Source organism: Prenolepis imparis, unplaced genomic scaffold, assembly GCF_030444845.1.
Source record: "Prenolepis imparis isolate NDT839.2.m4 unplaced genomic scaffold, iyPreImpa1.0 SCAF_4, whole genome shotgun sequence".
In the NCBI taxonomy this organism is placed as follows: Eukaryota; Metazoa; Arthropoda; class Insecta; order Hymenoptera; family Formicidae; genus Prenolepis; species Prenolepis imparis.
In genome coordinates this window covers 18,196,845-18,208,002 of record NW_028141162.1, presented here as the reverse complement: position 1 = coordinate 18,208,002, position 11,158 = coordinate 18,196,845, and the positions used below count along the sequence as shown (strand labels likewise).

Below are 11,158 nucleotides of genomic sequence, written 5' to 3'. Positions count from 1 at the left end.
ATAAAATTTAAACAAACATAATTTATTGCTCTTCTAAAACTGTATACTAAAAAAAAAGAAACAAAAATAAATTGGAACGCTGGGCTATGTTTTATATTACATTAACAGTATTGATATAATGATAAAAATAAACAAAATTTTTCGCTGTACAATCTATAGGATTACAGAGCACATACTTCAATTTCACCTAGAGAGTTTCTAGACTTCTCCATTTCCTACATCAATTTAGATAATATCTGAAAGCAGAAAACATAGAACAATTACAAATTCAATTGTCAAGATTATGTTGATAAAAATAACAAAATTTTTAAAAAATATAAAATCAAGAATAAAAAAAATTGCAAATCTAACTGTCTGAATTATCTATAAAAATAATATAAGAAAAAAATGTAAGACTAAGGATGACAAAAATAATTTGACAATTACAGATCCAACTGTCAGGACTATATCTCTAAAAATAATATTTAAAAAAAATACATATATGTATATACAAGATCAAGAGTGACAAAAATATTTTTTAATTTAGATAATTTCTGAAAGCAGAAAACATAGAACAATTACAAATTCAATTATCAAGACTACATCAATAAAATTAACAAAATTTTTCAAAAAAATATAAAATCAATAACAAAAAGAATTGGACAATTGCAAATCCAATTGCTAAAATTGTTTATAAAAATAACAAAACTAGAAAATAAGATTAAGGGTAACAAAAATAATTGCAGAATTACAAATTCAATTATCAGAACTGTCTAAAAATAACAATGTTAGAAAAAAATATAAGATTAAGGATAACAAAAATCTGACAATTACAAATTCAATTGTCAGGACTATCTCCAAAAGCAATATTAAAAAAAAAAATTTATATATATATACACACACACAAAAGATCAAGGGTGACAAAGATAATATTCCACAAGATTACTGACTATTGGCAACTTTGCATTGACGCAGCGCCTCGTTGAATCCTTCGCACAGGCTCAGATCGGACTGATTCTGGGCGCATTCCAGGAACTGCTTCATCTCCCAGGAGCAGCCAGCCCCGGTGGCCGGCGCCGCCGGGGCGGCCTGCTGCACAGGCGCAGCAGGAGCAGCAGCTGTCTCGCTGGAGTCTCCGCTGAAGAGTCCAGTCATGGCATGACCGATGGTGTGTCCTACAGCAGATCCGATAGCTACACCACCAGCGGTGGCGGCCATCTGGCCCATGAGGGACGGGCCCTGCTGCGGTTGGGCCACCATGGGTGACGTCGGCGGGGCCTGGGCCCGGGCCGGGACCCGGGAGGGAGCTGGGGCAGCCGGTCTGACGCTGAAACCAGATTGATTTTGTATAGACTAGATTTTTATATAGATTTTATATAGACTAGTTTTTTTTAGATAAATAGCTGTTTTTGACAATGTACGATCATGAATATAATTGACATTTCAGTTTCTAAATTCCAAAGATGTAGAATCGCGATGATGATGATGATGATGATGATGCTGATGTTACTGATAATGATGATGCTGATGTTACTGATAATGATGATGATGATGATGATTATGTTACTGATGATGATGTTGATGATGGATGATGATGATGATGATGATGATATGATGTAACGCTTCAGGATGATAATCCGAACGACGGATTATCACGATATCGGGATTAATAGTATTTATTATCATGGACTTACGTTCTCGGAGGAGGTGCAGCTGCGCGTCCACGTCGTGGCATCTTTCCTTGTTTCTTTATTAGCTGGACTCGAATTGACGAAAAATATTTCTCGCAAATGTGCGAACTTGGGCTCTAAACCTTATCGCTTGACCACGTTCGACAAACTAGGCTAGATGGCTCAGATGGCTGCGCAAATTGCACGATTCGGGAATCAAGTTACCCAATCATGGATCATGACAGAACAGAGAGGGCGTTGTAGAAGTTTCTCTCTCTCTCTCTCTCTTTCTCTCTTTCTCTTTCTCTCTCTCTCTCACTCACTCACGTGAGCGTGACTCGAAATTTCTTCACGTGAGCGTGATTCCTTCTTTCTATATATATATATGAGCTTTTTATATAAATAAGAGCTTATTTCTTGCAAGAAAACACAATGTGACATAATGTGATGCAATTGGCTATTGAACAGAGAATATTTAAAGCTCCGAAAATTGTTCTATTTGATAACTAATCGTGTACATTTATTTTTATTTTATTAATTTTTTTTATATTATATGTTTATGTGTGTTTCTTGCTGAAAAACTCCCTGAATATGAACTCAAAACCCAAATGCAAAATATGCCTATCGTTCACATATAAACGAGCTTTAAGATGGAAATTCGAGTGTCGCAAAAATGTACAAGACGCATCTTGAAAATATACATTGTATGATCAAATAATCTCTATCTCTCTCTTTATGACGTTTGTGACGTTTGTGACGTATTTTTTAAGGTAACAGCTGATTCCGAAATTTGAGGAAATTGAAATAAATTCTGTACGCTTTGCAGCGTGTATATCAATAAAGTTTTTTTTACATTTTTTTTATATACGCATATATATGTAAATTAAATAGAATTGAATAACAAAATAAAGCAGAAATATGTTGAAACCGAAAGCTCTCACACAGGTTTTAAGTCAAGCTAATACTGGGGGCGTGGAAAATACTTTGTGAGTAAACATTTCGAAGAGATTAATCGTTTTTAATAAAAAATTCTATTTATTAAAATTAAAATTTTAAATTTTTAAAAAATTTTTATTTGTAATATATATTTTACATATAACACTTATTTAAATTGACAAAACCAGAATATCATACATGCACATAAACTCTTTTTTTTGTATGTATATATATGTGTGTGCATCTATAATGGTGCGTGTATATGTTTATAATTTATATGATATTCATGAATTTATTATAGTTATCTCTTAGTTAATTATAATATTTATTATAAATATTTTTATTTGTTAATCAATTATAATCTTTATAAATATTTTCATCTCTTAATTATAATCTCAATTTATTATAAATATTCATCCCTTAATTAATGTCCCTTAAACAATATTTCAGATTGCTTAACAGAGATGGAGGATTACTAGCGTATAGTGGTTACGGAGATAAAGATGCTAGAGTTACAGCTGCTATTACGAGTAATATTTGGACAGCTTATGAAAAAAATGGAAGGAACGCTTTCAAGGAAGACGAATTACATTATGTCCTAATGGATTGCATGGTAATGATATATTAAACTTTTGATTATTTTACACAAGAATAAGCATCTTCCAGAATACAAAAATAAGAATTCTCCTCTTCTTTGCAGGAAGGAAAAGTTGTCATTACGGAAGTAGCTAATTTGCTCTTGTGTTTGTACGCAAAGGAAAATGTAGGATTTGGATTATTGCGAGAGAAAGCACAAGCATTGGCTATGTATCTTGATCAACCCTTGAAAACGATAGCAAATATGCCTTAAGATTTCGTTTGGTTTATTTTTTAGGAATCTTTATCTCGATAATAATATGCTCAAACTTATTCTTCTTATTTATTGTTAATGAGAATTTATGATTGTATCAATACGCTGTGCATATGTGTATAAATATATTTTTTATTGATTTGGAATTATTACGTGCATGTTTTCACTTTCAAAATATACATTTTTCTACACGATTATAAAAAAAAAATACAATAGTCTATGGATATGATATTATATACAAAGGGAAAAAAGCGAAACAGAAGAGAAAAGAGAAGTGGAAATAGAAGAGAGCTATTTAGAGCTTCAATAGTACAATAAATCTTTTATTTCGTACAAGTTACAATTAATACAAACAATTTGCATTTCAATTTTTCTTCATCTCACTTTATAAATTACACGCTATATAAGATCTACTTAATGTAAATTCACCTATCGATAATATAATAGTTGCCGTAAATAATTACTATTTATAATGCAAAAATGTGGTTTGGTGTAATTTAATTTATATAATTTATTGAGATATATATGTATGTATATATATATATATATATATATATATATATATATATATATGAAATTGAGACTGCATCGGCGTAAAATAATTAACAATATTTTGTTTGTTTGTTACATTGTGAATTGCACTACTAGATAAGAATTATTGCATATAGAAGGTTTGTGTGTAAAGTTCTATATCTTTATTATACCAGAATTGTCTTATATTTCGAATTATCGTTAAACAAGTGATTTTTTATTTCCTTATTATACATCTGTATACATACAATGATAGGATGGAGATGTTTGTATGTATAAAAATGTGTGTGAAATCTGTGTATTTCATTAAAATAACTTTTCGACTGAGAATTAAGCGTGTAATATAATATAATAACTTGTGTGTTTCAGACAAACTAAAAAAAACGCTAGATGTGCAGTTAAATTAAATTAAGAATTAATTAGATTAGAAAAAATTAATTAATTAAGTTGCAAACACATGCTAGTAATTATTTGTATTGAATGATACTTGACAAGAGAGAACTTTTCAAATCAAAAGAATTTTCACTTAACTTGAAACACAAAATAATTATATCATATGATGCAAATATACGCATATGTATATATGATAACTTTTTACAGCTTATCCTGTAATAATCTGTACCTAATATCTTATAATCTCCAATGTAAATACATACTACCTTCTTGTTCCCTAATGCCAAACATTGAATAATCAATAAATCTATCTATCATTATAAATCTCTCCACCTATATGAAAGTACAAACTTTACACGAGTAAAGATAGGAGCGCGTGTTTAATATATAATAATATAATGAACATTAATTACCGACTAAAGATTCAGATTAGATACAGAAGTTTGAGCTAGAAAGTATAATGTCTTATATTATTATGCCTAAAAAACACTGTACATAGTGCGCAAGATTAACAACAATATATATATTGGTCCTAAAATTCTCGAAATTGCATCAAATTAATTATTATCAGCCAATTTGTAATATCTTATTGTTATGTACCTCACTATTTGCATAAATATTTGATATAGTTATAGTAGAGATTTCTTTTTTTATTTTTTTGTTAAACTGTGTATTCTCTTACATAAAACAAAATGTTGTATATATGTGTGTATGAGATAATAATTTTGCGCATGTATTATAATATTAAATGGCATCTATAAAAAGCCAAAATACGTATGTTTTTTTTTCCAACGTGTTTATATTCTTTCGTTCTTAATAATAGGCCTTCGATAATTGACAGCCTACATCTGTTGTAACTATAATTTCTATTACTACGGATGTAGGGGATCATATCGCAGTATGTATTTATTTATGAATGGAAATGTGAATTAAATTTTTTCCCAATTATAAATTTCTCATTAATAGCGAAATCGCATTTCCATTGTATTTTTTTCTCTATAGATGAATACATGTTTTTCTTTCTCTCTCTAAAATTTCTTTTTGCAATATAACATCTACAAAGAGAGATTAAGCTTCTATTTTTTTTTCTTTTTTTTACACACATCTCAAATCTGTATCCTTAACAAGTGTAATAAAATTGCTTCTGTTTAGAAAAAATCCCTCTTTCCCATTATTATAACAATACAACAATGTAAAAAGTCAGTGTTACATATTCAGTTTAGTTTTTGTTACAATTACAATGCGTCTTGGATTTTTTTCAAAATTATCACGTGTTACAGAGGTATACAAATATTATTATTTTTTTTTTCTTCTTTATGTTTTACAGCGGCAGTGCGAAGGTATAAGTAATTTAGACGTTCTTATGATGGTAAGGACACCGGATGGAGTGGGAAAAAGAATTTTTGTACAGATTCTTCGCGGTACAAAAATGTGACAATCTCTACATCCCACTATATGTATATATATGTGTATAGTATATTATTATTATTTATAGCACTAAGATTAAAAACTACGCATTATCGCAGAAACCTCCACACAAATATACACCATTTTATATCCATTCAAAATATATATGACAAAGCTAAAAACATAACTGCAGCCATTTTATCCTATATGGAACAACATTATTTATTTAATAATGCAACTATTTTCTCTCTTTCTGACTATATATATGTATAATATTATAGCGTACCTGCTTTTAAAGCAGATAGGTGCGCTTATAGAAAAAGGAAGGTTCTTTTTTTTTTTCTTCTTTTACGTCTGTATAAACTTGTATGAAATTATTAAACTATGTCCTTTTTTCTCTCGTGAGATCGATATTTTTTTCTTTTCCTTTCTGCGTACACTTGTCAATGAAGAGGAATAAATTAATAATGATACTTTCGGTTTTTAAAGCTTCATGTACAATATAATGTATATATATGTATATATCTTGTGCTTATGTAATATAAATACATATACTATATAAAATTTCTTTATCCTTTGCACAGTAATGTCCCTGTTTTTGTAACATTATCTATAGGAATAGAGAGAATAATATATAACGGAAAAAGAGAGTTCTTCGGATTCTTACCATTTATAATTAAAAGTAGAAACAAAAAACAAAAACAAAAAAACAGTCTTCGTACATCTCTTGTCGCAGCGCAGAGTTGATTTTTTTCAAATTAAAGGAGGCAAGAGGAAAAACAAGGACGGATCTTAGACATTACATGCGTGAACCCTTCTGCTGCAAAACCTAGAATGTAATCCAACAGTCGAAACTTAATAAATCATCAGTAATCAGTCACTTATATAATAATTATAATATACTTAATTCTAAAAATTATGAGTTGTAAAATTAAAATATCATACAGATTATTTTTATTAAAATCGAAAATATTGTGTTCCGCCTCTGTTACATTGTTGCGCCATATTTATATATACAAGAATATGACATGAAAAATAGGGGGTTCTATTTAAAAAAGTTGAAATGACCTTAACCCTGACCTTGAAAAAGTCATTCAAGGTAAAATGTGACCCCCTCCAAACCATGTAACTTTTGTCTAAAGCATTTTTGTCTATGACGAGTTAAAGAAGAGATATTAAAATGCATTATTTAAAATGGGAGACACCCTGTATATATATATATATTATAAAAAATATCCCGAATATATATATATATATATTTATATATATGCTAATCTAAAATTATAGAGCTATAGCAGTAGTTCAGTTCCCGAAAGCTACCCCATGTCAAAAAGCAACCCCATACGATCCCAGGTAGCAAGTATACGTCATTTTGACATCGAATGACGTCATCAGACGTCAAAATGTCATCATTTGGTCATTTTGACGTTTACTGACGTCAGTTTACTACTTGGGATATTTTTAGTACATATATAATTTAATTTAAGGTATATATTATTTTTTTATATGATATAAATAAATAATATATATATAAAAGCTTCCGATAAAAAAAATATACAGGAGACAATGGACAATTCATTCTTATGTATGATGAATCTATAATTTAGCATGCATAACAATGATTCATGCAGGTCACAGGTCATAAAGTAACCAAACCAATGAAAGAAAAAATTCTTTATTTAACAAACGGCATGCGGTACATAATAATAATAATTAATAATAATAATAATCATAATAATAATAATAGCATGGTACGTACAACAAATATCAGAGGCAGAACATGCTCAACATGCGAAGAGGCCTCTGAGTCTCTCACAGACTATTAGGTGGTTTTTTTTTTCAGTTAATACGACTTTAATAATGTGTGTGTGCATTTAAAGCACTGTGTATGTATATATGTACAAAACATATATATAAGAAATTTGAGATTGTCTATAGATGTTTATTCATAGGAATTTTACTCGCAGAAGAAATTAAGCCAATAAAAAAATTTCTTCTTGAAAATATATTTTACATTTGTAAAAAAAATTCTTTCTTTCTTTCTTTTTTTTTGTTTTGAAGTGATTAAGCAAAATAATTCTAAGCAACTGTATCTAAAGTATTGCGGAAAAATGTAGATAGAAATGTAATTGCCGAACCAAGCGTGTGATTGATAGGATATATATAAAGTAAAACTTTATCTTTTAATGTATATATCTGTAATATATATATATCTCTTATTTATCATATGATAAAGCTTATCTTTGGTTCTCTATCCAACCCACACAACTGTCAGTCAATTTAGGCAAATTGTTAATACCAAAAATAATACTGTTTTATTTAATCTCCGTGAAAAATTGATAAAAAGATGTGTTATTTGATTTCACAATAATGTTAGAAATAAAAAAAAATCGATGCTGGATTGCAAAAATCTAAGTAATTTTCTTAGGATAATTTTGCTCCCGCACTTGAAAATTTTCATCGTAATCCAATCCTTCTTTCCGGACAGGAAAGTACTTGTGCTTGAGTTGAAGGAGCAGTTAGATATCTATTTTTGCTTCTGAATGAAAATCTTTCATGCAACCCAACATGGAAAAGGTATATAACATAATACCGACACAAATTATTCAGAGGGATATATAATTCTCACGTAAACAGTGAAGATATTTAGTAAAGAAATGTGAATCGGACCTCAATTAATAAACCTGTTGATTAATAAACTATTGTATTACTAATTTCAGGGTATAACGAAAACATAAAATGATCGCATTAGCCGTAGTGACTACTTTGGCTCAAACAAGGATGGGAAACAGTCGAATAGGATAGCGGTACCTTGACACGATCCGTGGACTCCTCTTCTTTACTGCTGAGCTGACTAGCTCCGTATTCTCGGCTTACGACACACAGAAACTCGGCGTGATCGTCGTTACCGTAGTTATATTGAGAACCTATGTTGATTAACTGGAAAAAAGAAATAAATAAATTAATGAAAAAACAGTGTAAATAAAAAGGAAAGTTGTTACAAGTCCAACAATGTGTGGAAAAGAAATTTATACCAATTGTGTTCGATTTTACCGGGATTCAATTTCATTTAAAAATTTTATATAGGTTCAAAAACCCTGTACTAATCATATAAAATTGAATCTTAAGAAGATCAGCTAATTTTTCACATGTTGTAACTTATGATTTGCTGAACAAAAATGTTATAGGCTCAAAGCTAAATAGATGGTTACTGCCAGTCAAATACAAAAAACTCAGACTTTCCGAGTTGTTTAACTGGCTGTAACTCGGTAACTATCGAATATTTAGCTTTGAGACTATTACATCTTTTGTTCAGCAAGTCATAAGCTACAACATATGAAAAAAAAACAGTCAATTCCATTGAAAGCCAAAATCCTATATATTTGGTGCAGTCTTTTAAGAGATGATTCTCTGTCGAAAGTTAAGAGAGAAGTCTTTCATAAAAATGTATACTCCTGCATCTCCCTCCCTATTTAGAATTACTGTATAAATTGAACAAGGGAATATTCAATATACCTGTTCGAATCTCCATCCGTCCGACATGGTGGACACCATCTGCGTCAACTCGTCCTCGTGACACTGGAGAACTCTGTAAACATGCTTCTTGGAATCCCTCTGCGGTCTAATGTCCCTGAAGATGATTCTTTCCTTAACTAAGCGAATGAGCTCGGTGATGTTATAAAACTCTGCCTCCTCCAGCACACCCTCCTCAGTCAGATCCTTATTTATGACCAGCTTGCCGTGACGTAGATAATTTAACACCGGACTGAAGTACGTGGGGTCGCGGTCTATCAGGTAAGCTCCCGTTTCGTCCTTAAAAAAGAAAAAAGGCAAATACCGTTATTACGTCGCGCATTTTTTGAAGAAGGAAGTTGAAGAATCATCTTCGTCTCCGAGTTGACGTAGATAACGCCGAACAAATAATATTTAATTAGAATTAATTTGAAATTCCCGGTTCTCAGAAACAAAACAACGGGTCAACTAACCCTGTCCGAAATAAGGTCCGAGTCCTCCTGACAGAGCCGATACAGAAACGAGTTGGGATCCCTCGCCAGGGTGGTCTTGGCCGTTAAAAAGTACGTCCCACCCACGTTCAGTCGCACCCACTGATTTTTGTTGCACCGTTTGTTAACATGATTCTCGGTCATTTCATGCGAGTTCGTGTCGCCGAGATCCGCCATACTTGCATCTGGCATCAATTGACATTTGAAGAGACGCGCAGGTTAGGTTGGGTGTTCGGACACCGTTGGTCGAAATTCCGTCTAAATTCTAAATAATCGGGAGAATTTTTTATTTATTTAATTATCGTATTGTTAGAGAAATTGTATTTATTTATATAATGATAATATTAAAATAATATAGTTATATAAAAATAAAATATAAAATTATTATTTATTAAAATAATAATATAAAAATGATATTATGTAAATATTATATTCTTTTATAATATGTTTGTATAATAATCTTAACAAATTTTATTCATTTAATAATTATTATTTAATAATAAGAGAAAATTTTACGAAAACGTGAAAGAAAATTCGCAGTGTGTCGTCCTTTCTATCAATTTTCTTGCAAGTAGCACGATTGACCAATCAGAGAGTCCTGTGTTCAATTGAATATCACCCAATACACGTCGAGTTTCGGCGCGAAAAAGAACGCATTTGTGGGAATCACATATAAACCCTAGAAGTTTCTAAACTTTCTAGCAAGAAAACACGCAATTGGCTATCGAATAGAGAATTTTTTAAGTCCCAAAAATTGTTCTAGCTGACTAACCAATCGTATGACATGTAGATTTCTTCTTGCTCTCTCTTTCTCTCTGGAAAGCTCCCAATATCGAATTTATTAGAGCCATGGAGGTAAGAAATAACAGGAGGGAGGATATACCCCCCTTGCCTGGCAAGCAGACGTAAGGGGGGAACACTAAGCGCCATATTGGTGTGGCTTATCGAAGCGCGACATTTGAAATAGTGATGAAAGCACACACAAAAAAAGGAAAAATTCATAAATAATATTTATAAATATGATATATATATATACATATATATATAAATATATATATATATTGTATGTACAATAGTAGTATATATATTGTGCTATACCATATAAGGCTTGTTTTCTATTCCTGCACTGGCTGAACTGTGCACTGGTGCAATAAGTTAGAGTGAGACAAAATATACTTTATTGTCTCATTCTAACTTATTGCATCAGTTCAGGAATAGAAAACAAGCCTATTGTAAGCGAATTGTATGTATTTAGTAGCATGGGCATTTTGTTTTATAATATTTTATAACTTTTATATCTTTTTAAAACAAAATTAATGTGAGATCCGATTTATTCGCCAAACATGTTTCTCACTTACTTGGTTCAGTTAGATTAGATAAGATAAAAA

General features: G+C 30.7%; 3 protein-coding genes across 4 annotated transcripts; 1 reads left to right on the top strand and 2 right to left on the bottom strand.

Moving 5' to 3' along the window:
* Nucleotide 1: 1 nt before the first annotated feature.
* On the bottom strand, nt 2-1,878 carry LOC145935325 (coiled-coil-helix-coiled-coil-helix domain-containing protein 2-like). Its single transcript, XM_083036537.1, has 3 exons — nt 1,674-1,878; nt 930-1,306; nt 2-236 (listed from the first exon to the last, which is right to left on the bottom strand). The coding sequence occupies exons 1-3, from the start codon at nt 1,712-1,714 to the stop codon at nt 226-228; spliced, it is 429 nt and encodes a 142-aa protein (XP_082892663.1). The 5' UTR covers nt 1,715-1,878; the 3' UTR covers nt 2-225.
* A 510-nt stretch (nt 1,879-2,388) lies between these two features.
* Lamtor2 (Late endosomal/lysosomal adaptor, MAPK and MTOR activator 2) lies at nt 2,389-3,584 on the top strand. The gene is made up of 3 exons (XM_083036538.1): nt 2,389-2,635; nt 3,036-3,198; nt 3,286-3,584. The coding sequence occupies exons 1-3, from the start codon at nt 2,568-2,570 to the stop codon at nt 3,433-3,435; spliced, it is 381 nt and encodes a 126-aa protein (XP_082892664.1). The 5' UTR covers nt 2,389-2,567; the 3' UTR covers nt 3,436-3,584.
* A 65-nt stretch (nt 3,585-3,649) lies between these two features.
* On the bottom strand, nt 3,650-9,976 carry Inc (BTB/POZ domain-containing protein inc). 2 transcript variants are annotated; one of them, XM_083036532.1, is made up of 4 exons: nt 9,753-9,976; nt 9,283-9,579; nt 8,578-8,706; nt 3,650-6,595 (listed from the first exon to the last, which is right to left on the bottom strand). In XM_083036532.1, the coding sequence occupies exons 1-4, from the start codon at nt 9,960-9,962 to the stop codon at nt 6,566-6,568; spliced, it is 666 nt and encodes a 221-aa protein (XP_082892658.1). In that variant the 5' UTR covers nt 9,963-9,976; the 3' UTR covers nt 3,650-6,565. The 2 variants fall into 2 exon arrangements, with proteins under 2 accessions (XP_082892658.1, XP_082892657.1); XM_083036531.1 differs by lacking the exon at nt 3,650-6,595 and having other exon boundaries at nt 7,426-8,706.
* Between the last annotated feature and the right edge of the window lie 1,182 nt (nt 9,977-11,158).

Excerpts from the sequence above, each read along its gene's own strand:
- LOC145935325 (XM_083036537.1), bottom strand. The coding sequence starts at position 1,714 with ATGCCACGACGTGGACGCGCAGCTGCACCTCCTCCGAGAAC. Across the intron at positions 1,307-1,673 it reads GCTGCACCTCCTCCGAGAAC|CGTCAGACCGGCTGCCCCAG; the intron begins GTAAGTCCATGA and ends ATCTGGTTTCAG.
- Inc (XM_083036531.1), bottom strand. The coding sequence starts at position 9,962 with ATGCCAGATGCAAGTATGGCGGATCTCGGCGACACGAACTCGCATGAA. Across the intron at positions 9,580-9,752 it reads CGGACCTTATTTCGGACAGG|GACGAAACGGGAGCTTACCT; the intron begins GTTAGTTGACCC and ends TTCTTTTTTAAG. Across the intron at positions 8,707-9,282 it reads ACGGATGGAGATTCGAACAG|TTAATCAACATAGGTTCTCA; the intron begins GTATATTGAATA and ends TCTTTTTTCCAG.
- Lamtor2 (XM_083036538.1), top strand. The coding sequence starts at position 2,568 with ATGTTGAAACCGAAAGCTCTCACACAGGTTTTAAGTCAAGCTAATACT. Across the intron at positions 2,636-3,035 it reads GGGGGCGTGGAAAATACTTT|ATTGCTTAACAGAGATGGAG; the intron begins GTGAGTAAACAT and ends ACAATATTTCAG. Across the intron at positions 3,199-3,285 it reads ATGTCCTAATGGATTGCATG|GAAGGAAAAGTTGTCATTAC; the intron begins GTAATGATATAT and ends TCTTCTTTGCAG.